Source organism: Panulirus ornatus, chromosome 11 (genome assembly GCF_036320965.1).
Source record: "Panulirus ornatus isolate Po-2019 chromosome 11, ASM3632096v1, whole genome shotgun sequence".
Taxonomy (NCBI): domain Eukaryota; kingdom Metazoa; phylum Arthropoda; class Malacostraca; order Decapoda; family Palinuridae; genus Panulirus; species Panulirus ornatus.
The window spans coordinates 20,071,924-20,097,016 of NC_092234.1; the positions used below are offsets into that span (position 1 = coordinate 20,071,924).

At 41.6% G+C, this 25,093-nt stretch overlaps 1 protein-coding gene across 3 annotated transcripts in view; it reads left to right on the forward strand.

The window, feature by feature from the left end:
- Positions 1 to 25,093, forward strand: part of LOC139751360 (phosphatidylinositol 4,5-bisphosphate 3-kinase catalytic subunit alpha isoform-like) — a 230,685-nt gene that overhangs the window by 93,741 nt on the left and 111,851 nt on the right. For all 3 annotated transcript variants that reach the window (XM_071666721.1, XM_071666722.1, XM_071666720.1), the window contains exons 9-10: positions 16,047 to 16,182; positions 24,020 to 24,162. In XM_071666721.1, coding sequence (XP_071522822.1) covers positions 16,047 to 16,182; positions 24,020 to 24,162 — 279 coding nt within the window. The remainder of the gene's footprint in view (positions 1 to 16,046; positions 16,183 to 24,019; positions 24,163 to 25,093) is intronic.

Sequence of the window (25,093 nt, forward strand, 5' to 3'; positions counted from 1 at the left end):
GAGTATTTTGAAGGTTTGTTGAATGTGTCTGATGACAGAGTGGCAGATATAGGGTGTTTTGGTCGAGGTGGTGTGCAAAGTGAGAGGGTTAGGGAAAATGATTTGGTAAACAGAGAAGAGGTAGTAAAAGCTTTGCGGAAGATGAAAGCCGGCAAGGCAGCAGGTTTGGATGGTATTGCAGTGGAATTTATTAAGAAAGGGGGTGACTGTATTGTTGACTGGTTGGTAAGGTTATTTAATGTATGTATGACTCATGGTGAGGTGCCTGAGGATTGGCGGAATGCGTGCATAGTGCCATTGTACAAAGGCAAAGGGGATAAGAGTGAGTGCTCAAATTACAGAGGTATAAGTTTGTTGAGTATTCCTGGTAAATTATATGGGAGGGTATTGATTGAGAGGGTGAAGGCATGTACAGAGCATCAGATTGGGGAAGAGCAGTGCGGTTTCAGAAGTGGTAGAGGATGTGTGGATCAGGTGTTTGCTTTGAAGAATGTATGTGAGAAATACTTAGAAAAGCAAATGGATTTGTATGTAGCATTTATGGATCTGGAGAAGGCATATGATAGAGTTGATAGAGATGCTCTGTGGAAGGTATTAAGAATATATGGTGTGGGAGGCAAGTTGTTAGAAGCAGTGAAAAGTTTTTATCGAGGATGTAAGGCATGTGTACGTGTAGGAAGAGAGGAAAGTGATTGGTTCTCAGTGAATGTAGGTTTGCGGCAGGGGTGTGTGATGTCTCCATGGTTGTTTAATTTGTTTATGGATAGGGTTGTAAAGGAGGTAAATGCAAGAGTCCTGGAAAGAGGGGCAAGTATGAAGTCTGTTGGGGATGAGAGAGCTTGGGAAGTGAGTCAATTGTTGTTCGCTGATGATACAGCGCTGGTGGCTGATTCATGTGAGAAACTGCAGAAGCTGGTGACTGAGTTTGGTAAAGTGTGTGGAAGAAGAAAGTTGAGAGTAAATGTGAATAAGAGCAAGGTTATTAGGTACAGTAGGGGTGAGGGTCAAGTCAATTGGGAGGTGAGTTTGAATGGAGAAAAACTGGAGGAAGTGAAGTGTTTTAGATATCTGGGAGTGGATCTGTCAGCGGATGGAACCATGGAAGCGGAAGTGGATCATAGGGTGGGGGAGGGGGCGAAATTTTTGGGAGCCTTGAAAAATGTGTGGAAGTCGAGAACATTATCTCGGAAAGCAAAAATGGGTATGTTTGAGGGAATAGTGGTTCCAACAATGCTGTATGGTTGCGAGGCGTGGGCTATGGATAGAGATGTGCGCAGGAGGATGGATGTGCTGGAAATGAGATGTTTGAGGACAATGTGTGGTGTGAGGTGGTTTGATCGAGTAAGTAACGTAAGGGTAAGAGAGATGTGTGGAAATAAAAAGAGCGTGGTCGAGAGAGCAGAAGAGGGTGTTTTGAAATGGTTTGGGCACATGGAGAGAATGAGTGAGGAGAGATTGACCAAGAGGATATATGTGTCGGAGGTGGAGGGAACGAGGAGAAGAGGGAGACCAAATTGGAGGTGGAAAGATGGAGTGAAAAAGATTTTGTGTGATCGGGGCCTGAACATGCAGGAGGGTGAAAGGAGGGCAAGAAATAGAGTGAATTGGAGTCATGTGGTATACAGGGGTTGACGTGCTGTCAGTGGATTGAAGCAAGGCATGTGAAGCGTCTGGGGTAAACCATGGAAAGCTGTGTAGGTATGTATATTTGCGTGTGTGGACGTGTGTATGTACATGTGTATGGGGGGGGGGGTTGGGCCATTTCTTTCGTCTGTTTCCTTGCGCTACCTCGCAAACGCGGGAGACAGCGACAAAGTATAAAAAAAAAAAAAAAAAAAAAAAAAAATATATATATATATATATATATATATATGTCAACCCCAGTATACCACATCGTTCAAATTCACTCTATTCCTTACATGTCTTTCACCCTCATGTATGTTCAGGCCCCGATCGCTCAGAAACTTTTTCATTCCATCCTTCCACCTCCAATTTGGTCTCCTGCTTCTCCTTGTTCCCTCCACCTCTTTGTCAACCTTTCTGCACTCATTCTCTCCATGTGTCCAAACCATTTCAAAACACCATCTTCTGCTCTCTCTCAACCATACGCTTTTTGTTTCCATACATCTCTCTTACCCTTTCATTACTTACTCATACTACCTCACACCACATATTTTCCCCAAACATTTCATTTCCAACACATCCACCCTTCAAACATACCCATTTTTGTTCTCTGAGATAATGTTCTCTCTCTCCACACATTCTTCATCGCCCCCAGAACCTTTGTCCCCTCCCCCTTCCTTTGACTCACCTCTGCTTCCATGATTATATCCCTGGGGATAGGGGAGAAAGAATACGTCCCACGTATTCCCTGCGTGTCGTAGAAGGCGACTAAAAGGGAAGGGAGCGGGGGGCTGGAAATCCTCCCCTCTCATTTTTTTTTTTTTTTCCAAAAGAAGGAACAGAGAAGAGGGCCAGGTGAGGATATTCCCTCAAAGGCCCAGTCCTCTGTTCTTAACGCTACCTCGCTATCGCGGGAAATAGCGAATAGTATGAAAAAAAAAAAAAAAAAAAAAATATATATATATATATATATATATATATATATATATTTATATATATATATATATATATATATATATATATATATATATATATATATATATATATATATATATATTCCTATGAGTCCACGGGGAAAATGAAACACGAAAAGTTCCTAAGTGCACTTTCGTGTAATAATCACATCATCAGGGGAGACACGAGAGAAATATAACAGTCAGATGATATACATCGAAGAGACGAAGCTAGGACACCATTTGGTAAACAGTGAATGTAGGTTTGTGGCAGGGGTGCATGATGTCTCCATGGCTGTTTAATTTGTTTCTGGATGGGGTTGTTAGGGAGGTGAATGCAAGAGTTTTGGAGAGAGGGGCAAGTATGCAGTATGTTGTGGATGAGAGAGCTTGGGAAGTGAGTCAGTTGTTGTTCGCTAATGATACAGTGCTGGTGGCTGATCCATGTGAGAAACTGCAGAAGCTGGTGACTGAGTTTGGTATAGTGTGTGAAAGAAGAAAGCTGAGAGTAAATGTGAATAAGAGCAAGGTTATTAGGTACAGTAGGGTTGAGGGACAAGTCAATTGGGAGGTAAGTTTTAAAGGAGAAAAACTGGAGGAAGTGAAGTGTTTTAGATATCTGGGAGTGGATTTGGCAGCGGATGGAACCATGGAAGCGGAAGTGGGTCACAGGGTGGGGGAGGAGGCAAAGGTTCTGGGAGCGTTGAAAAATGTGTGGAAGTCGAGAACATTATCTCGGAAAGCAAAAATGGGTACGTTTGAAGGAATGATGGTTCCAACAAATGTTATATGGTTGCAAGGCATGGGCTATAGATAGAGTTGTGTGGAGGAGGGTGGATGTGTTGGAAATGAGATGTTTGAGAACAATATGTGGTGTGAGATGGTTTGATTAAGTAATGAAAGGGTAAGAGAGATGTGTGGTAATAAGAAGAGTGTGGTTGAGAGAGCAGAAGAGGGTGTTTTGAAATGGTTTGGTCACATGGATAGAATGAGTGAGGAAAGATTGACAAAGAAAATACATGTGTCAGAGGTGGAGGGAATGAGGAGAAGAGGGAGACCAAATTGGAGGTGGAAAGATGGAGTGAAAAAGATTTTAAGCGATCGGGGCCTGAACATGTAGGAAGGTGAAAGGCGTGCAAGGAACAGAGTGAATTGGAACGATGTGGTATACCAGGGTGGACGTGCTGTCAATGGATTGAACCAGGGCATGTGAAGCGTCTGGGGTAAACCATGGAAAGTTTTGTGGGGCCTGGATGTTGAAAGGGAGCTGTGGTTTTGGTGCATTATACATGACAGCTAGAGACTGAATGTGAACGAATGTGGCTTTTGTTGTCTTTTCTATAGCACTACCTTGTGCGCATGCGGGGGAGGGTGTTGTCATTTTATGTGTGGCCGGATAGCGATGGGAATGAATAAAGGCAGCAAGTATGAATTATGTACATGTGTACCTATGTATATGTCTGTGTATGTATATATATGTATACGTTGAAATGTATAGGTATGTATGTGTGTGTGAGTGGATATGTATGTATATACATGGGTATGTGGGTGGGTTGGGCCTTTCTTTCATCTGTTTCCTTGCGCTACCTCGCTAATGCGGGAGACAGCGACAAAGTATAATAAAAAAAAATTTTTTTTTTTTTTTTTTTTTTTTTTTATACTTTGTCGCTGTCTCCCGCGTTTGCGAGGTAGCGCAAGGAAACAGACGAAAGAAATGGCCCAACCCCCCCCCCCCATACACATGTACATACACACGTCCACACACGCAAATATACATACCTACACAGCTTTCCATTGTTTACCCCAGGTGCTTCACAAGCCCTGGTTCAATCCATTGGCAGCACGTCGACCCTGGTATACCACATCGTTCCAATTCACTCTACCCCTCGCACGCCTTTCACCCTCCTGTATGTTTAGGCCCTGATTGCTCAAAATCTTTTTCACTCCATCCTTCCACCTCCAATTTGGTCTCCCACTTCTCATTCCCTCCACCTCTGACACATATATCCTCTTGGTCAATCTTTCCTCACTCATTCTCTCCATGTGACCAAACCATTTCAATACACCCTCTTCTGCTCTCTCAGCCACACTCTTTTTATTACCACACATCTCTTTTACCCTTTCATTACTTAATTGATCAAACCACCTCACACCACATATTGTCCTCAAACATCTCATTTCCAACACATCCACCCTCCTCTGCACAACCCTATCAATAGCCCATATCTCACAACCATATAACATTGTTGGAACCACTATTCCTTCAAACATACCCATTTTTGCTTTCTGAGATAACGTTCTCGCCTTCCGCACATTCTTCAACGCTCCCAGAACCTTTGCCCCTTCCCCCACCCAATAATCATTTCCGCTGCAAAATCCACTCCCAGATATCTGAAACACTTCACTTCCTCCAGTTTATTTCCATTCAAACTCACCTCCCAATTCACTTGTCCCTCAACCCTACTGAAACTAATAACCTTGCTCTGATTCACATTTACTCTCAGCTTTCTTCTTTCACACACTTTACCAAACACAGTCACCAACCTCTGCAGTTTCTCACTTGAATCAGCCACCAGCACTGTACCATCAGCGAACAACTGATTCTCTTCCTAAGCCCTGTCATCTACAACAGACTGTATACTTGCCCCTCTCTCCAAAACTCTTGCATTCACCTCCCTAACAACCCCATCCATAAACAAATGAAACAACCATGGAGACATCACGCATCCCTGGTGCAACCCGACATTCACTGAGAACCAGTTACTTTTCTCTCTTCCTACTCGCACACATACCTCACATCCTCAATAAAAACTTTTCACTGCTTCTAGCAACTTACCTTCCACACCATATACCCGTAATACCTTCCATAGAGCATCTCTATCAACTCTATCACATGCCTTCTCCAGATCCACAAATACTAAATCCAAGTACATTTGTTTTTCTAAGTATTTCTCACATACATTCTTCAAAGCAAACACCTGATCCACACATCCTCTACCACTTCTGAAACCACACTGCTCTTCTATACATGCCTTGATCCTCTCAATCAATCCCCTCCCACATAATTTCCCAGGAATACTCAATAAACTTGTACTTCTATAATTTAAACACTCACTTTTATCCCCTTTGCCTTTGTACAATGGCACTATGCATGCATTTTGCCAATCCTCAGGCACTTCACCATGAACCATACATACATTGAATATCCCCACCAACCAGTCAACAACACAGTCACCCCCTTTTTTAATAATTCCACAGCAATACCATCCAAACCCGCTTCTTTGCCAGCTTTCATATTCTGCAAAGCTTTCATTACCTCCTCTCTGTTTACCAAGTCATTCTCCCTGACCCCCTCACTTCGCACACCACCTCAACCAAAACACCCTATAGCTGCAACTTTATCATCAAACTCCCCTATCCCTTGGGATAGGGGAGAAAGAATACTTCACACGCATTCCTCACGTGTCGTAGAAGGCAACTAGAGGGGACGGGAGCGGGTGGCCAGAAATCCTCCCCTCCTTGTATTTTAACTTTCTAAAATGGGAAACAAGTAGGAGTCACGCGGGGAGTGCTCATCCTCCTTGAAGGCTCAGATTGGGTGTCTAAATGTGTGTGGATGTAACCAAGATGTGAAAAAAGGAGAGATAGGTAATATGTTTGAGGAAAGCAACCTGGATGTTTTGGCTCTGAGTGAAACGAAGCTCAAGGGTAAAGGGGAAGAGTGGTTTGGGAATGTCTTGGGAGTAAAGTCAGGGGTTAGTGAGAGGACAGGAGCAAGGGAAGGAGTAGCACTACTCCTGAAACAGGAGTTGTGGGAGTATGTGATAGAATGTAAGAAAGTAAACTCTAGATTAATATGGGTAAAACTGAAAGTTGATGGAGAGAGATGGGTGATTATTGGTGCATATGCACCTGGGCATGAGAAGAAAGATCATGAGAGGCAAGTGTTTTGGGAGCAGCTGAATGAGAGTGTTAGTGGTTTTGAGGCAGAAGACCGGGTTATAGTGATGGGTGATTTGAATGCAAAGGTGAGTAATGTGGCAGTTGAGGGAATAATTGGGATACATGGGGTGTTCAGTGTTGTAAATGGAAATGGTGAAGAGCTTGTAGATTTATGTGCTGAAAAAGGACTGGTGATTGGGAATACCTGGTTTAAAAAGCGAGATATACATAAGTATACGTATGTAAGTAGGAGAGATGGCCAGAGAGCGTTATTGGATTACGTGTTAATTGACAGGCGCACGAAAGAGAGACTTTTGGATGTTAATGTGCTGAGAGGTGCAACTGGAGGGATGTCTGATCATTATCTTGGGGGGGCGAAGGTGAAGATTTGTATGGGTTTTCAGAAAAGAAGAGAGAATGTTGGGGTGAAGAGAGTGGTGGGAGTAAGTGAGCTTGGGAAAGAGACTTGTGTGAGGAAGTACCAGGAGAGACTGAGTACAGAATGGAAAAAGGTGAGAACGAAGGATGTAAGGGGAGTGGGGGAGGAATGGGATGTATTTGGGGAAGCAGGGATGGCCTGCACAAAAGATGCTTGTGGCATGAGAAGCGTGGGAGGTGGGTTGATTAGAAAGGGTAGTGAGTGGTGGGATGAAGAAGTAAGATTATTAGTGAAAGAGAAGAGAGAGGCATTTGGACGAATTTTGCAGGAAAAAATGCAAATGAGTGGGAGATGTATAAAAGAAAGAGGCAGGAGGTCAAGAGAAAGGTGCAAGAGGTGAAAAAGAGGGCAAATGAGAGTTGGGGTGAGAGAGTATCATTAAATTTTAGGGAGAATAAAAAGATGTTTTGGAAAGAGGTAAATAAAGTGCGTAAGACAAGGGAGCAAACGGGAACTTCAGTGAAGGGGGCTAATGGGGAGGTGATAACAAGTAGTGGTGATGTGAGAAGGAGATGGAGTGAGTATTTTGAAGGTTTGTTGAATGTGTTTGATGATAGAGTGGTAGATATAGGGTGTTTTGGTCGAGGTGGTGTGCAAAGTGAGAGGGTTAGGGAAAATGATTTGGTAAACAGAGAAGAGGTAGTAAAAGCTTTGCGGAAGATGAAAGCCAGCAAGGCAGCAGGTTTGGATGGTATTGCAGTGGAATTTATTAAAAAAGGGGGTGACTGTATTGTTGACTGGTTGGTAAGGTTATTTAATGTATGTATGACTCATGGTGAGGTGCCTGAGGATTGGCGGAATGCTTGCATAGTGCCATTGTACAAAGGCAAAGGGGATAAGAGTGAGTGCTGAAATCTCAGAGGTATAAGTTTGTTGAGTGTTCCTGGTAAATTTTATGGGAGGGTATTGATTGGGAGGGTGAAGGCATGTACAGAGCATCAGATTAGGGAAGAGCAGTGTGGTTTCAGAAGCGGTAGAGGATGTGTGGATCAGGTGTTTGCTTTGAAGAATGTATGTGAGAAATACTTAGAAAAGCAAATGGATTTGTATGTAGCATTTATGGATCTGGAGAAGGCATATGATAGAGTTGATAGAGATGTTCTGTGGAAGGTGCTAAGAATATATGGTGTGGGAGGCAAGTTGTTAGAATCAGTGAAAAGTTTTTATCGAGGATGTAAGGCATGTGTACGTGTAGGAAGAGAGGAAAGTGATTGGTTCTCAGTGAATGTAGGTTTGCGTCAGGGGTGTGTGATGTCTCCAAGGTTGTTTAATTTGTTTATGGATGGGGTTGTTAGGGAGGTGAATGTAAGAGTTTTGGAAAGAGGGGCAAGTATGCAGTCTGTTGTGGATGAGAGAGCTTGGTAAGTGAGCCAGTTGTTGTTTGCTGATGATACAGCGCTGGTGGCTGATTCATGTGAGAAACTGCAGAAGCTGATGACTGAGTTTGGTAAAGTGTGTGAAAGAAGAAAGTTAAGAGTAAATGTGAATAAGAGCAAGGTTATTAGGTACAGAAGGGTTAAGGGTCAAGTCAATTGGGAGGTAAGTTTGAATGGAGAAAAACTGGAGGAAGTAAAGTGTTTTAGATATCTGGGAGTGGATCTGGCAGCGGATGGAACCATGGAAGCGGAAGTGAATCACAGGGTGGGGGAGGGGGCGAAAATCCTGGTAGCCTTGAAGAATGTGTGGAAGTCGAGAACATTATCTCGGAAAGCAAAAATGGGTATGTTTGAAGGAATAGTGGTTCCAACAATGTTGTATGGCTGCGAGGCGTGGGCTATGGATAGAGTTGTGCGCAGGAGGGTGGATGTGTTGGAAATGAGAAGTTTGAGGACAATATGTGGTGTGAGGTGGTTTGATCGAGTAAGTAATGTAAGGGTAAGAGAGATGTGTGGAAATAAAAAGAGCGTGGTTGAGACAGCAGAAGAGGGTGTTTTTAAATGGTTTGGGCACATGGAGAGAATGAATGAGGAAAGACTGACCAAGAGGATATGTGTCGGAGGTGGAGGGAACGAGAAGTGGGAGACCAAATTGGAGGTGGAAAGATGGAGTGAAAAAGATTTTGAGTGATCGGGGCCTGAACATGCAGGAGGGTGAAAGGAGGGCAAGGAATAGAGTGAACTGGATCAATCTGGTATACTGGGGTCGACGTGCTGTCAATGGATTGAATCAGGGCATGTGAAGCGTCTGGGGTAAACCATGGAAAGCTGTGTGAGGCCTGGATGTGGAAAGGGAGCTGTGGTTTCGGATCATTATTACATGACAGTTAGAGACTGAGTGTGAACGAATGGGGCCTTTGTTGTCTTATCCTAGCGTTACCTCGCACACATGAGGGGGAGGGGGACATTATTCCATGTGTGGCAAGGTGGCGATGGGAATAAATAAAGGGACACTATGAATTATGTACATGTGTATATATGTATATGTCTGTGTGTGTATATATATGTGTACATTGAGATGTATAGGTATGTATGTATATTTGCATGTGTGGATGTGTATGTATATACATGTGTATTTGGGTGGGTTGGGCCATTTCTTTCGTCTGTTTCCTTGTGCTACCTCGCAAACGCGGGAGACAGCGACAGAGCAAAATGAAAAATAAAATAACATTCAAAAACCTTCAAAATACTCACTCCATCTCCCTCTCACTTCACCACTACTTGTTATTACTTTCCCATTACCCCCCTTCACTGATGTTCCCATTTGTTCTCTTGTCTTACGCACTTTATTTACCTCCCTCCGAAACATCTTTTTATTCTCCCTAAAATCTGATGATACTCTCTCACCCCAACTCTCATTTGCCCTCTTTTTTTACCTCTTTCACTTTTGTCTTGACCTCCTGCCTCTTTCTTTTATACATCTCCTAGTCATTTGCACTATTTCCCTGGAAGATCATCCAAATGCCTCTCTCTTCTCTTTCACTAACAATCTTATTTCTTCATCCCACCACTCACTACCCTTTCTAATCTGCCTGCCTCCCACCTTTCTTATCCCACAGGCATCTTTTGCACAAGCCATTACTGCTTCCCTAAATACATCTCATTCCTCCTCCACTCCCCTTACATCATTTGCTCTCACCTTTTTCCATTCTGCACTCAATCTCTCTTGGTACTTCCTCACACAAGTCTCCTTCCCAAGCTCACTTACTCTTACCAATCTCTTCACCCCAACATTCTCTCTTCTTTTCTGAAAACCTTTACATATCTTCACCTTCGCCTCCACAAGATAATGATCAGACACCCCTCCAGTTGCACCTCTCAACACATTAATATCCAAAAGTCTGTCTTTCTTGCGCCTAGCAATGAACATGTAATCCAATAACGCTCTCTGGCGATCTCTCCTACTTACATACCTGTACTTATATACATCTCTCTTTTTAAACCAAGTATTCCCAATCACCAGTCCTTTTTCAGTAAACAAATTTACAAGCTCTTCATTTCCATTTACAGTGCTGAACACCCCATGTACACCAATTATACCCCCAAGTGCCACTTTACTCACCTTTGCATTCAAATCACCCTTCACTAAAACCTCGTCTCATGCATCAAAGCTACTAACACACTCATTCAGCTGCTCCCAAAACACTTGCCTCTCAATATCTTTCTTCTCATGATCAGGTGCATAGGCACCAATAATCACCCATATCTCTCCATCCAATTTCAGTTTTACCCATATCAATCTAGAGTATGTTCTTACACTCTATCACATACTCCCCCAGCTCCTTCTTCAGGAGTATTGCTACTCCTTCCTTTGCTCTTGTCTTTTCATCAACCCCTGACTTTACTCCCAAGACATTCCCAAACCACTCTACCCCTCACCCCTTGAGCTTCGTTTCACTTAGAGCGAAAACATCCAGGTTCCTTTCCCTAAACACATTACCTATATCTCCTTTTTTCTCATCTTGGTCACATCTGCACAAATATAGACACCTCTATCTGAGCTAAACTTATTTATTGATAGATTTGCCAACTCTTTTAGTTAGCTTACTGTTTCATCATGATAGATGAAAAATCTTGCCTTTATTGTAACACTTCAAACGTAGACATTATATATTCATTCATTTATTTATGATACTTTGTAGTTGTCTCCCACATTAGCAAGGTAGCGCAAGGAAACAGACGAAAAATGGCTTACCCCATCCACGTACACATGTATATACATGCATGTCCACACACGCACAGATTCATACTTATACATTTCAATGTATACATATATATATATATATTTATTTGTTTATTTTATACAGATGTATACATATATACACATGAACATAATTCATACTTGCTGCCTTTATTCATTTCTGTCGCCACCCTGCAACACATGAAATGCACTAGGTAGTGCTACGAAAAGACAACAAAGGCCACATTTGTTCACACTCAGTCTCTAGCTGTTATGTATAATGCACCGAAACCCACAGCTCCCTTTCCACATCCAGGCTCCACAAGACTTTCCATGGTTTACCCCAGACGCTCCACATTCCCTGGTTCAATCCATTGACAGCACGTCGACCCCAGTATACCACATTATTCCAATTCACTTTACTCCTTGCACGCCTTTCACCATCCTGCATGTTCAGGCCTTGATCGCTCAAAATCTTTTTCAGTCCATCTTTCCACCTCCAATTTGGTCTCCCACTTCTCCTTGTTCCCTCCATCTCTGACACATATATCCTCTTTGTTAATCTTTCCTCTCTCATTCTCTCTGTGTGACCAAACCATTTCAAAACACCCTCTTCTGCTCTCTCAGCCACACTCTTTTTGTTACCACACATTTCTCTTACCCTTTCAATACTTACTCGATCAAACATCTCATTTCCAACACATCCACCCTCCTCCGTGCAACTCTATCTATAGCCCATGCCTCGCAACTTTATAACATTGTTGGAACGACTATTCCTTCAAACATACCCATTTTTTTCCTTCCCGTGATAATGTTCTCGCCTTCCACACATTTTTCAATGATCCCAGAACTTTCACCCTCTCCCCCACCCTCCCCCCACCCTCCCCCACCCTGTGACTCACTTCCGCTTCCATGGTTCCATCCGCTGCCAAATCCACTCCCAGATATATGAAACACTTCACTTCTTCCAGTTTTTCTCCATGCAAACTTACCTCCCAGTTGACTTGTCCCTCAGCCCTGCTGTACTTAATAACCTTGCTCTTATTCACATTTACTCTCAGCTTTCTTCTTTCACTCACTTTACCAAACTCAGTCATCAGCTTCTGCAGTTTCTCACCCGAATCAGCCACCAATGCTGTATCATCAGCGAACATCAACTGACTCACTTCCCAAGCTCTCTCATCCACAACAGACTGCATATTTACCCCTCTTTCCAAAATTCTTGCATTCATCTCCCTAACAACCCCATCCATAAACAAAATAAACAACCATGGAGACATTATGCACCCTTCTGCAAACTGACATTCATTGAGAACCAATCACTTTCCTCTCTTTCTACTCGTACTTATGCCTTACATCCTCGACAAAAACTGTTCACTGCTTCTAGCAACTTGCCTCCCACACCATATACTCTTAATACCTTCCACGGAGCATCTCTGTGAACTCTATCATATGCCTTCTCCAGATCCATAAATGCTACTTACAAACCCATTTGCTTTTCTAAGTATTTCTCACATACATTCTTCAAAACAAACACCTGATCCACACATCCTCTACCACTTCTGAAACCGTACTGCTCTTTCCCGATCTGATGCTCTGTGCATGCTTTCACCCACTCAATCAATACCCTCCCATATAATTTCCCAGGAATACTCAACAAACTTATACCTCTGTAATTTGAGCACTCGCCTTTTTCCTCTTTGCCTTTGTACAATGGCACTGTGCATGCATTCTGCCAATCCTCAGGCACCTCACCATGAATCATACTTACATTAAATATCCTTACCAACCAGTCAACATCACATTTACCCCCTTTTTTGATAAATTCCACTGCAATTCCGTCCAAACCCGTTTCCTTGTCAGCTTTCATCTTCCACAAAGCTTTTACTACCTCTTCTCTGTTTGCCAAATCATTCTCCCTCACCCTCTCACTTCGCACACCACCTTGACCAAAACGCCCTATCTCTGCCACAGAATCATCTAACACATTCAAAAACTTTCAAGATTATCACTCCATCTCCCTCTCACTTCACCAGTACTTGTTATCACCTCCCCTTTAACCCCCTTCACTGATGTTCCCATTTGTTCTCTTGTCTTACACACTTTATTTACCTCCTTCCAAAACATCTTTTTATTCTCCCTAAGATTTAATGATACTCTCTCACCCCAACTCTCATTTGCCCTCTTTTTCACCTCTTGCACCTTTCTCTTGACCTCCTGACTCTTTCTTTTATATGTCTCCCAGTCATTTGCAGTATTTCCCTGCAAAAATCGTCCAAATGCCTCTCTCTTCTCTTTCACTAAATTGGCTATAGTATATTCATAGAAAGTTTCTGGTTGTCCATGTTATGTTTTTTCATGCATCACACAGTGGATTTGGGTTGTTCTTTAGGAATGCCAGAGGCACACATTTGAGACCCTGATCATCTTTTTATAATGCCAAAGGCATGCAATGCAATTTATGTGTATCATTCTGAACTCTGGCATTCCTGTCATATTGCCAAAGATGCTTCTCTTACTCATGACATTTTGGAGTATGGAAGGTCTATTGTAACTGCACTGTCATGTGTTTTGTTTAATATAGTGGGCTTTTGGCAAATAGTCAAACTGAAGATGCCTCTTTTGCTGGATTTTGCATCAAATTTAGGATTCTGGTGGTCTTTTTGTTGCTCCAGAAAGTGGCTATTTTGCATTAGCTATTCTACATCAATTATTGGGTTAAAAAACTATGAATTTTTTAAGGGTTTTCATTTAGTCATGGACATGCCTTAAGTTGATTAATATGATGTAATGCGATATCAAAGATAGAAGTTAGAGATGATATAATTTAAATTGTATTATAAACAGGTGCTTCTGTCAATCTGTCCCTGGTCTGTGGACAACGACGACCAACCCCTATACACAGTTTCCAATAATTTATCCATTTCCTTTGCAGGATAGAAATTCTGACTATTGGATGAAATATTTCGCTTTTGAGCAGGATGGCTGTACCTGAAGTGTGGGAGAGGGGAAAGTTGTGGGATGAGTGTTTATCCCATCCCTCAGTGTTTGATGGCTTGGAGGGGAGAGAGTAGTGATGGTGATAGAGGGTCTGTTGGCCAGGAAGGGAGAGTATGATAGGAAATTGTGATGGTGAGGGAGGGCATAAGCTTGAATGGGAAGGCATGGTGATAGTAAGGGAGCGTGTGGTAACCCTCCACGGGAGTGAGCAGATGAGGGCCTAGAAGGTTCAAATCTGCAAGTATTATTATGATTTATTTGATATTTTCAGGTATTTTTGTATTTTATGATTTCTCTTTCATGACTGAACCATAACACTTAAGGGACCCAAATTTAGGCATAAATACTTCAGAATGTGGGCCAGATTTTAGGCTACTGCATGTTGGTCTTGGACATTTGGGGAGGATGAGTTAGGAAAGACTGACAGAGAGGATGCATATATTGGAAGTGGAGGGGAGGAAGAGGAAGGGAAAGGATAGAGGAGTAATAAAAGGCTCTTAGGTGCTGGGGCCTCACCATTCTTGAAGGCAAGAGGTGTGCGTGGAGAGAGTGGATTGGAGCAGTGTGATATGTTGGCTGACAAGCTTTCACTGGGCTGAGCTAGGGCATATGAAGCAGTCAGGAAATCACAAAAATGTTCCGTGGGTCTTGAACTTGGGTAGTGGGTTATGGTTTTGGTGTATTATATGGGACAGCTAAAGGGTGGATGTGAGCAAATTAGGCTGTTGTCTGTTGCTGGCCCAACCTTACTAAGTTGGAAAATGAAAAACACTTATGAAGAAGAAATGCTAAGTACAAAATATAGTATGCAAATCAACACAACGTATTGATGTGAGAAAGATGAGTTATTGAAGGATGATCATGATTATGCATGTTTTGGATGCTGTAGTCATCTGTCGTAATAAGTGAATTAAATAAAGTTGAGAAAAGTAAGAGGAAATGCTTAGTGAATCTTGTATCCATACCACATATCAGTCATAGCCTGTTTTATACGATTCCTTCTTGGATGTCTAGAACTGCTTTTCATGTTTGTGCATTACTTTAGGTATAACCTTCTGGATGGGTAGTCACTTAGTCATTGCACTTATAATGTATTAATGATACAATACACAGGTATAAAACTAAGTGAAGAATGAGTGTATATAAGCATCATGTAGATCCTTTGGTTTCTTCCATTATAAATGGATTGTGGTAATATTAAATAATTAAAATTTGTTATAAACAAAAGATTACATAAGGAAGTTGGAGGTGGATAAAAGGCAGAGGGAGATAACATTTGGCTTTTGATTAAGGATTGTATAGTAGTATTAAACACTTAAAATTACTTATTTATAGACAAAAGATTACATAAGGAAGATGGAAGTGGATAAAAGACAGAAAGAGATAATGTTTAGTTTTTAATTAAGGATTCTATAGTTAGTTTATACAAGTCTGGGATTAGCTTTAAGGGGGAAAATACTAAGCCTCTCCAAAATTATATACAAATCAGGACGTTGAAGGACTAGTTTGGATAAGCTGTTGTTTCTTAGGCTCATCTTTGATGCTTAGAGAAAGTTTTTGGTACTGAAAGATTGCTTTGAGAGTAGATTTGTTAAGCAAATAGTATACAGTGTCTCTCCTCCACCCCATAGAATTCAGATTTTACTGGGCACAGTGACTTTAGTAGATGGATTGTTCAAACAGGAAAGACTCTGTATTCATAATTTGTATTGAAATAACTATTGACATTCAACCATTAATGGTGGGTCAGGGGCCACTGTAGTGTCATTTCTGGGCTAACCAGGTGATCCATACCCCAGAGCAATGTATGGGTCAGACCCGAAAAGCTTCATCTAGCAACAGAAAAGTATCTCAGTTCAGCCATATTCCTCCAGTTGCTTTAACATTTAAATTCATATCATGTAAAAGGTAAAATATTGGAACTGGTGCATGAATACTGCATTGTCAAATGGAAAATTAAATTTTACCCGCAGGAACACACTATGCTAGGCTGGGGCAACATCAATCTCTTTGACTTCCGAAGTCAACTTGTGCACAGTAGAATCTCTGTTGCTATGCTACCACCCCCAAAAGGCTATGAAGAGTTGCTGAACCCTCTTGGAACTACAGGTAATAAAATTGTGATGATGTGTTGAGAGAGATTTATATTTTACCTTCCTTTTGTAGCTCAAAAATTTTAGGTCTGTCATTCTGTCTCTGATGCCTGTTTCAGTTGGAACTCCCTCAAAGGGATGGCCATAGCAACAGAGTCTCTATGACTATAGAACTCCAGTGCTGCTTCTTAACCTTTAGTGCGTCACCCTTAACAGGCCACTGGCAGAGGGCAAGCTCAGCAGACTGTTTGCAGAGGTACCTACCTAATATTCCTAATGACTGCTTCTATCTAATGCTCCTACCTATTACTTCTATCTACTGATCCTACTATTTTGCTAAAAGGCAGGGCTAGTGCATAGTGCTCACTACAGGAAAATCTAGATTTATGAAGAATAAGCTGCATGAGTTAAGTGTTGTCAAGTGTTACATATGATGAGGAGAGATTGTATGTTTATGCACAGAATGCCAATAGTCCCCATGTTAGTGAGGCAGAAAGAAAAGACATTCACCTGGGTCAGAGGAATGCAATTTCACAACCGAGAAAATATATACTGAGATTTAGCAAGCAACTACATAACCTTAGGATGTATGTGTTTGTTTTTTATTTACCATTACACTCAATCGCAGTCTCCCGCATCAGCGAGATAACGCAAGGAAACAGACGAAAGAATGGCCCAACCCATCCATATACACATGTATATACATGAACGCCCACACATGCACATATACATGCATATACATTTCAGCGTATACATACATAGACATACACTGACACATACATACATACACATGTATATATTCATACTTGCTGCCTTCATCCTTTCATGTTGCCACCCTGCCACACATGAAATAGCACACACACACACACACACCACCACCACCACCAACACACACACACACACACACACACACACACACACACACACACACACACACACACACACACACATACACACACGCACGCCACGAGGTAGCTCTAGGAAAAGACAAAAAAAAGCCACATTCTTTCGCACTGTCTCTACCTGTCATGTGCGATGCACTGAAACCACAGCTCCCTTTTCACATCCAGGCCCCACAAAACTTTCCATGCTTTACCCCAGACGCTTCACATGCCCTGGTTCAACCTGTTGACAACACGTCCGCCCCAGTATACCACATCGTTTCAATTCACTCTATTCCTTGCACGCCTTTCACCCTCCTGCATGTTCAGGCCCCCGATCGCTCAAAGTCTTTTTCACTACATCCTTCCACCTCCAATTTGGTCTCCCACTTCTCCTCATTCCCTTTACATCTGACACATATATTCTCTTGGTCAATCTTTCCTCACTCATTCTCTCCATGTGACCAAACCATTTCAAAACACCCTCTTTCTGCTCTCAACCACACTCTTTTTATTATCACACATATCTCTTACCCTTTCATTACTTACTCGACCAAACCACCTCACACCACATATTGTCCTCAAACATCTCAATTACAGCACATCAACCCTCCTGCGCACAACTCTATCCATAGCCCATGCCTCGCAACCATATAACATTGTTGGAACCACTATTCCTTCAAACATACCCATTTTTACTTTCCGAGATAATGTTCTTGACTTCCACACATTCTTCAACTCTCCCAGAACTTTCGCCCCCTCCCCCACCTTATGATTCACTTCTGCTTCCTTGGTTCCATCCGCTGCCAAATCCACTCCCAGATATCTAAAACACTTCACTCCTCCAGTTTTTCTCCATTCAAACTTACCTCCCAATTGACTTTTCCCTCAACCCTACTGTACTTGATAACCTTGCTCTTATTCACATTTACTCTTATCTTTCTTCTTTCACACACTTTACCAAACTCAGTCACCAGCTTCAGCAGTTTCTCACATGAATCAGCCACCAGCGCTGTATCATCAGCAAACAACAACTGACTCACTTCCCAAGCTCTCTCATCCACAACAGATTGCATACTTGCCCCCTCTTTCCAAAACACTTGCATTCACCTCCCTAACAACCCCATCCATAAACAAATTAAACAACCATGGAGACATCACACACCCCTGCCGCAAACCATCATTCACTGGGAACCAATCACTTTCCTCTCTTCCTACACGTGCACATACCTTACATCCTTGATGAAAACTTTTCACTGCTTCTAACAACTTACCTCCCACACCATATATTCTTAATACCTTCCACAGAGCATCTCTATCAACTCTATCATATGCCTTCTCCAGATCCATAAATGCTACATACAAATCCATTTGCTTTTCTAAGTATTTCTCACATACATTCTTCAAAGCAAACACCTGATCCACACATCCTCTACCACCTCTGAAACCTCACTGCTCTTCCCCAATCTGATGCTCTGTACATGTCTTCACCATCTCAATCAATACCCTCCCATATAATTTCCCAGGAATACTCAACAAACTTATACCTCTGTAATTTGAGCACTCACTTTTATCCCCTTTGCCTTTGTTGAATGGCACTATGCAAGCATTCCGCCAATCCTCAGGCACCTCACCATGAGTCATACATACATTAAATAACCTTACCAACCAGTCAATAATACAGTCACCCCCTTTTTTGATAAATTCCACTGCAATACCATCCAAACCCATTGCCTTGCCGGCTGTCATCTGCAAAGCTTTTACTACCTCTTCAATGTTTACCAAATCATTTTCCTTAACCCTCTCACTTTGCACACCACCTCGAGCAAAACACCCTATATCTGCCACTCTATGGTCAAACACATTCAACAAACCTTCAAAATGCTCACTCCATCTCCCTCTCACATCACCACTACTTGTTATCACCCCACCATTAGCCCCCTTCACTGAAGTTCCCATTTGTTCCCTTGTCTTACGCACTTTATTTACCTCCTTCCAAAACATCTTTTTATTCTCCCTAAAATTCAATGATACTCTCTCACCCCAACTCTCATTTGCCCTCTTTTTCACCTCTTGCACCTTTCTCTTGACCTCCTGCCTCTTTCTTTTATACATCTCCCAGTCATTTGCCGTATTTCCCTGCAAAAATCGTCCGAATGCCTCTCTCTTCTCATTCACTAATACTCTTACTTCTTTATCCCACCACTCACTACCCTTTCTAATCAACCCACCTCCCACGCTTCTCATGCCACAAGCATCTTTTGCGCAAGCCACCACTGCTCCCCAAAACACATCCCATTCCTTCCCCACTCCCCTTACCTCCTTTGTTCTCACCTTTTTCCATTCTGTACTCAGTCTCTCCTGGTACTTCCTCACAAGTCTCCTTCCCAAGTTCACTTACTCTCACCACTCTTTTCACCCCAACATTCTCTCTTCTTTTCTGAAAACCCATACAAATCTTCACCTTCGCCTCCACCAGATAATGACCAGACATTCCTCCAGTTGCACCTCTCAGCACATCAACATCCAAAAGTCTCTCTTTCGCACGCCTATCAATTAACACATAATCCAATAATGCTCTCTGGCCATCTCTCCTACTTACATACGTATACTTATGTATATCTCTCTCTTAAACCAGGTATTCCCAATTACCAATCCTTTTTCAGCACATAAATCTACAAGCTCTTCACCATTTCCATTTACAACACTGAACTCCCCATGTACACCAATTATTCCCTCAACTGCCACATTACTTACCTTTGCATTCAAATCACCCATCACTATAACCCGGTCTCATGCATCAAAACTACTAACACACTCACTCATCTGCTCCCAAAACACTTGCCTCTCATGATCTTTCTTCTCATGCCCAGGTGCATATGCACCAATAATCACCCATCTCCATCCACTTTCAGTTTTACCCATATCAATCTAGAGTTTACTTTCTTACACTCTATCACATACTCCCACCACTCCAGTTTCGGGAGTAGTGCTACTCCTTCCCTTGCTCTTGTTCTCTCACTAACCCCTGACTTTACTCCCAGGACATTCCTAAACCCCTCTTCCCCTTTACCCTTGAGCTTCGTTTCACTCAGAGCCCAAACATCGAGGTTCCTTTCCTCAAACATACTACCTATCTCTCCTTTTTTCTCATCTCGGTTACATCCACATACATTTAGACACCCCAATCTGAGCCTTCGAGGAGGATGAGCACTCCCTGCGTGACTCCTTCTTCTGTTCCCCCTTTTATATATATATATATATATATATATATATATATATATATATATATATATATATATATATATATATATATATATACATATATGTATATATATATATATATATATTATATATATATATATATATATATATATATATATATATATATATATATATATATATATGAGGGAGCGGGGGGCTGGAATTCCTCCCCTCTCGTTTTTTTTTTAAATTTTCCAAAAGAAGGAACAGAGGGGGGCCAGGTGAGGATATTCCAAAAAAGGCCCAGTCCTCTGTTCTTAGCGCTACCTCGCTAATGCGGGAAATGGCGAATAGTTGAAAAAAAAAAAAAAAAAAATATATATATATATATATATATATATATATATATATAATTCATAGTCACTGTTTCCCGCATCAGTGAAGTATAACTAGGAAACAGACAAAGAAATGGCCCATCCAGTCATATATGCATATATGCATATAGATGCCCACATCTGTACATACACATACATATCAACATATACATCACATATGCAGACATTACATATATACACTTGTGCATATTATATATGATTCATAGTCACTGTTTCCTGTATCAGTGAAGTATAACCAGGAAACAGACAAAGAAATGGCCTATCCAGTCATATACACATATATGCATATAGATGCCCACATCTGTACATACACAAACATATCAATATATACATACACATATGCAGACACTACATATATACACTTTTATGTATTCATACCTGCTTGCCTTCATCCATTCCTTTGACTACCCAGCCCCATAGGAAAACAGCACTGTTATCCTCTGCTTCAGCAAGGCAGCGTAAGGAATACAGACAAAAATGCCACATTCCTTTGCACTTAGTCTTTCACCGTCTTCATCTGTCTGTTATTATTAACTCTTAGTTTTTTTCATGGGATGGATGAAGTATATCCAGCCTCTGAAATCATGGGTATGTCCTAAACCCATGCTCAGTGTATAAGAGTGATACATGGATTTTCACACTTATGAACTTAGTGAATTGATTCGTCATGTGAGACCAACATCTCTATTCATACCACCTTTACAACATGCTTCCATTGCATCCAGTCTCCAGTCATTCCTCTTACATCTTTATCTAAGATATCCTTTGCCCCAATGAGTTCTCACTGCATGTCTGTATTTTCCAGAGCTTGCCTCTAATTCATGTACCTTCTGCTGCACTGTTATGTATTGTCTTAACCAGTCTCTCTTATGCTATCTGTCCCATGGTTGTATTCTTTCTGATGTTTTCTTATGAGCACATATCCTTCTCACATCTTTATTTTTCATTCTCTATGGCTTGCTAATTCCAAATATAGTGTGCAAGTTAATGATCTCTGATCTTAGTTTTTATTTTATTGTAATCTGAATAAACTTTGTTTTGATATCAGAATTGGAACAAGACTTCTAACAAGCTTTTTGCACATCTTATGTTTAGAAATTTCCCATTTACCAGAAATTTCATGGGATCAATATTTTTCTTGTGTATGACTTTACTTTCAACCTATGCTTTCTCAGTGACATCCTTATATATACATACACATATGCAGACATTACATATATACACTTGTACATATTATATATAATTCATAGTCACTGTTTCCCGCATCAGTGAAGTATAACCAGGAAACAGACAAAGAAATGGCCCATCCAGTCATATACACATATATGCATGTAGATGCCCACATCTGTACATATACATACATATCAATATATACATTCACATATGCAGACATTACATATATACACGTACGTATTCATACCTGCTTGCCTTCATCCGTTTCTTTGGCTGCCCAGCCCCATATACATACACATATGCAGACATTACACATATACACTTTTTTTTTTTTTTTTTTTTCTTTTTGCTTTGTCGCTGTCTCCCGCGTTTGCGAGGTAGCGCAAGGAAACAGACCAAAGAAATGGCCCAACCCACCCCCATACACATGTATATACATACGTCCACACACGCAAATATACATACCTACACAGCTTTCCATGGTTTACCCCAGACGCTTCACATGCCTTGATTCAATCCACTGACAGCACGTCAACCCCGGTATACCACATCGCTCCAATTCACTCTATTCCTTGCCCTCCTTTCACCCTCCTGCATGTTCAGGCCCCGATCACACAAAATCTTTTTCACTCCCATCTTTCCACCTCCAATTTGGTCTCCCTCTTCTCCTCGTTCCCTCCACCTCCGACACATATATCCTCTTGGTCAATCTTTCCTCACTCATTCTCTCCATGTGCCCAAACCATTTCAAAACACCCTCTTCTGCTCTCTGAACCACGCTCTTTTTATTTCCACACATCTCTCTTACCCTTACGTTACTTACTCGATCAAACCACCTCACACCACACATTGTCCTCAAACATCTCATTTCCAGCACATCCATCCTCCTGCGCACAACTCTATCCATAGCCCACGCCTCGCAACCATACAACATTGTTGGAACCATTATTCCTTCAAACATACCCATTTTTGCTTTCTGAGATAATGTTCTCGACTTCCACACATTCTTCAAGGCTCCCAGAATTTTCGCCCCCTCCCCCACCCTATGATCCACTTCCGCTTCCATGGTTCCATCCGCTGCCAGATCCACTCCCAGATATCTAAAACACTTCACTTCCTCCAGTTTTTCTCCATTCAAACTCACCTCCCAATTGACTTGACCCTCAACCCTACTGTACCTAATAACCTTGCTCTTATTCACATTTACTCTTAACTTTCTTCTTTCACACACTTTACCAAACTCAGTCACCAGCTTCTGCAGTTTCTCACATGAATCAGCCACCAGCGCTGTATCATCAGCGAACAACAACTGACTCACTTCCCAAGCTCTCTCATCCCCAACAGACTTCATACTTGCCCCTCTTTCCAAAACTCTTGCATTCACCTCCCTAACAACCCCATCCATAAACAAATTAAACAACCATGGAGACATCACACACCCCTGCCGCAAACCTACATTCACTGAGAACCAATCACTTTCCTCTCTTCCTACGCGTACACATGCCTTACATCCTCGATAAAAACTTTTCACTGCTTCTAACAACTTGCCTCCCACTTGTACGTATTGTATAATTCATAGTCACTTTCCCACATCAGTGAATTATAACCAGGATACAGACAAAGAAATGGCCCATCCAGTCATATACACATATATGCATATAGATGCCCACATCTGTACATACACATACATATCAATATATACATACACATACACAGACATTACATATATACACTTGTACATATTCATACCTGCTTGCCTTCATCCATTTCTTTGGCTACCCAGCCCCATAGGAAAACAGCACTGTTATCCTCTGCTTCAGCAAGGCAGCATAAGGAATACAGACAAAAATGCCACATTCCTTTCCCAAATATTTAAACTCACACCACTTCAGTTTCTTCACCATGTAAACTGCTTTTACCTTATAATTTCCCATCTTGTTCAAATACAAGCAACTTTTGTTGGCATTCTCTTTCAGCATCCTCTAGCAACATACATAATTTAGATAGTATACCATTCTATCCAGCTTTTCCTTTGATTAGTTTACAACACAGCATCATCTGCATACAGTGATCTGGCAACTACCATTCTGTTTCTCCATGAATAAGTGTTATACCACAGTCACCCCACCTTTAGTGTCTTTATTTTCCTAGAAATGTCTTGCAGAGATTTTTTTTATAATCTGTAATTCTTTCATTGCAGAACACATAATAACTAGTGACACGACTTGCCTTGAGCTTGGCTTTGAGCGACGTTTCAATCAAAATGTGACTTTTCCCGATACGCAGCAGATGGAAGACTATGCTCGATATATTATCAAGCTGGAACACGGACAAAATGATCAGGTGAGACAAGTTGGAGAACCTGTCTATCTATCTGTCTTATATCTGATACCTGTTAGCTTTGGGAATTCCCTTGAGAGGGTGGCCATATTAAAAGAATTTTCATAACTGCTGAACTACAGTGCTGCTTCTCAGCCTTTAGTGCCTGGCAGTTAGCAGGGCACTGGCAGAGGGCAACTCTAGCACAGTGTTTTCAGTCTCCTACCTAAAATTCCCACCAACTATTACTTAATGTGTGTAACTAATTATCCTACCCACTACCTCAACCTAATGCTCTCAGCTTGTGTTCCTACCTTCAGCTTCTACATATTGCAACTGTCTAATGTTCCTACATATTACTTCTGCCTGTTCCTCCTACCATTTTACCAATAGGCAGGGCTAACACATTGCACTTGCCTTAAAGAAATCTATGGTTAGGAAGATTGAGTTGTTTGAGTTGTCTGTCATGTGTTATGTGTGACATGGAGAGATTGTTTATGGTCAGAATGCCAACAGTCCATGTGTGGATGAGGCAGAAATAAAAGACAGCTACCTGGGTCAGAGGAGAGCAACTTGACAACCACTGAAGTGCTGGCTCATTATATAGCTTTCACTGACCCTCCTGATACCCAGGCAGGTAGTAACGGTAATATGCCTCCCTGTTCATTGGCTGCCTACCAACTACTACCATCTTTTAGGTATAAAGCAGATTGACCCATGTCGAAACCATCTCTAGAATGTATGCAGGAGGAATAGAGGAGTATTACAAATTTATCTTGTTTATGAAGATGGGCTTCATTTTTTTCCCTGAGGTAGGGGAGAAGGAATTCTACCTCTGTATTCCCTGCATGTCGTAGAAGGTGACCAATGGGATGGGAGTTATGGGGGGGACTTTTCTTCATATATTTCAATTTCTAATAGACGAGACAAGTAGGAGCCAGGCAGGGATTGCTTA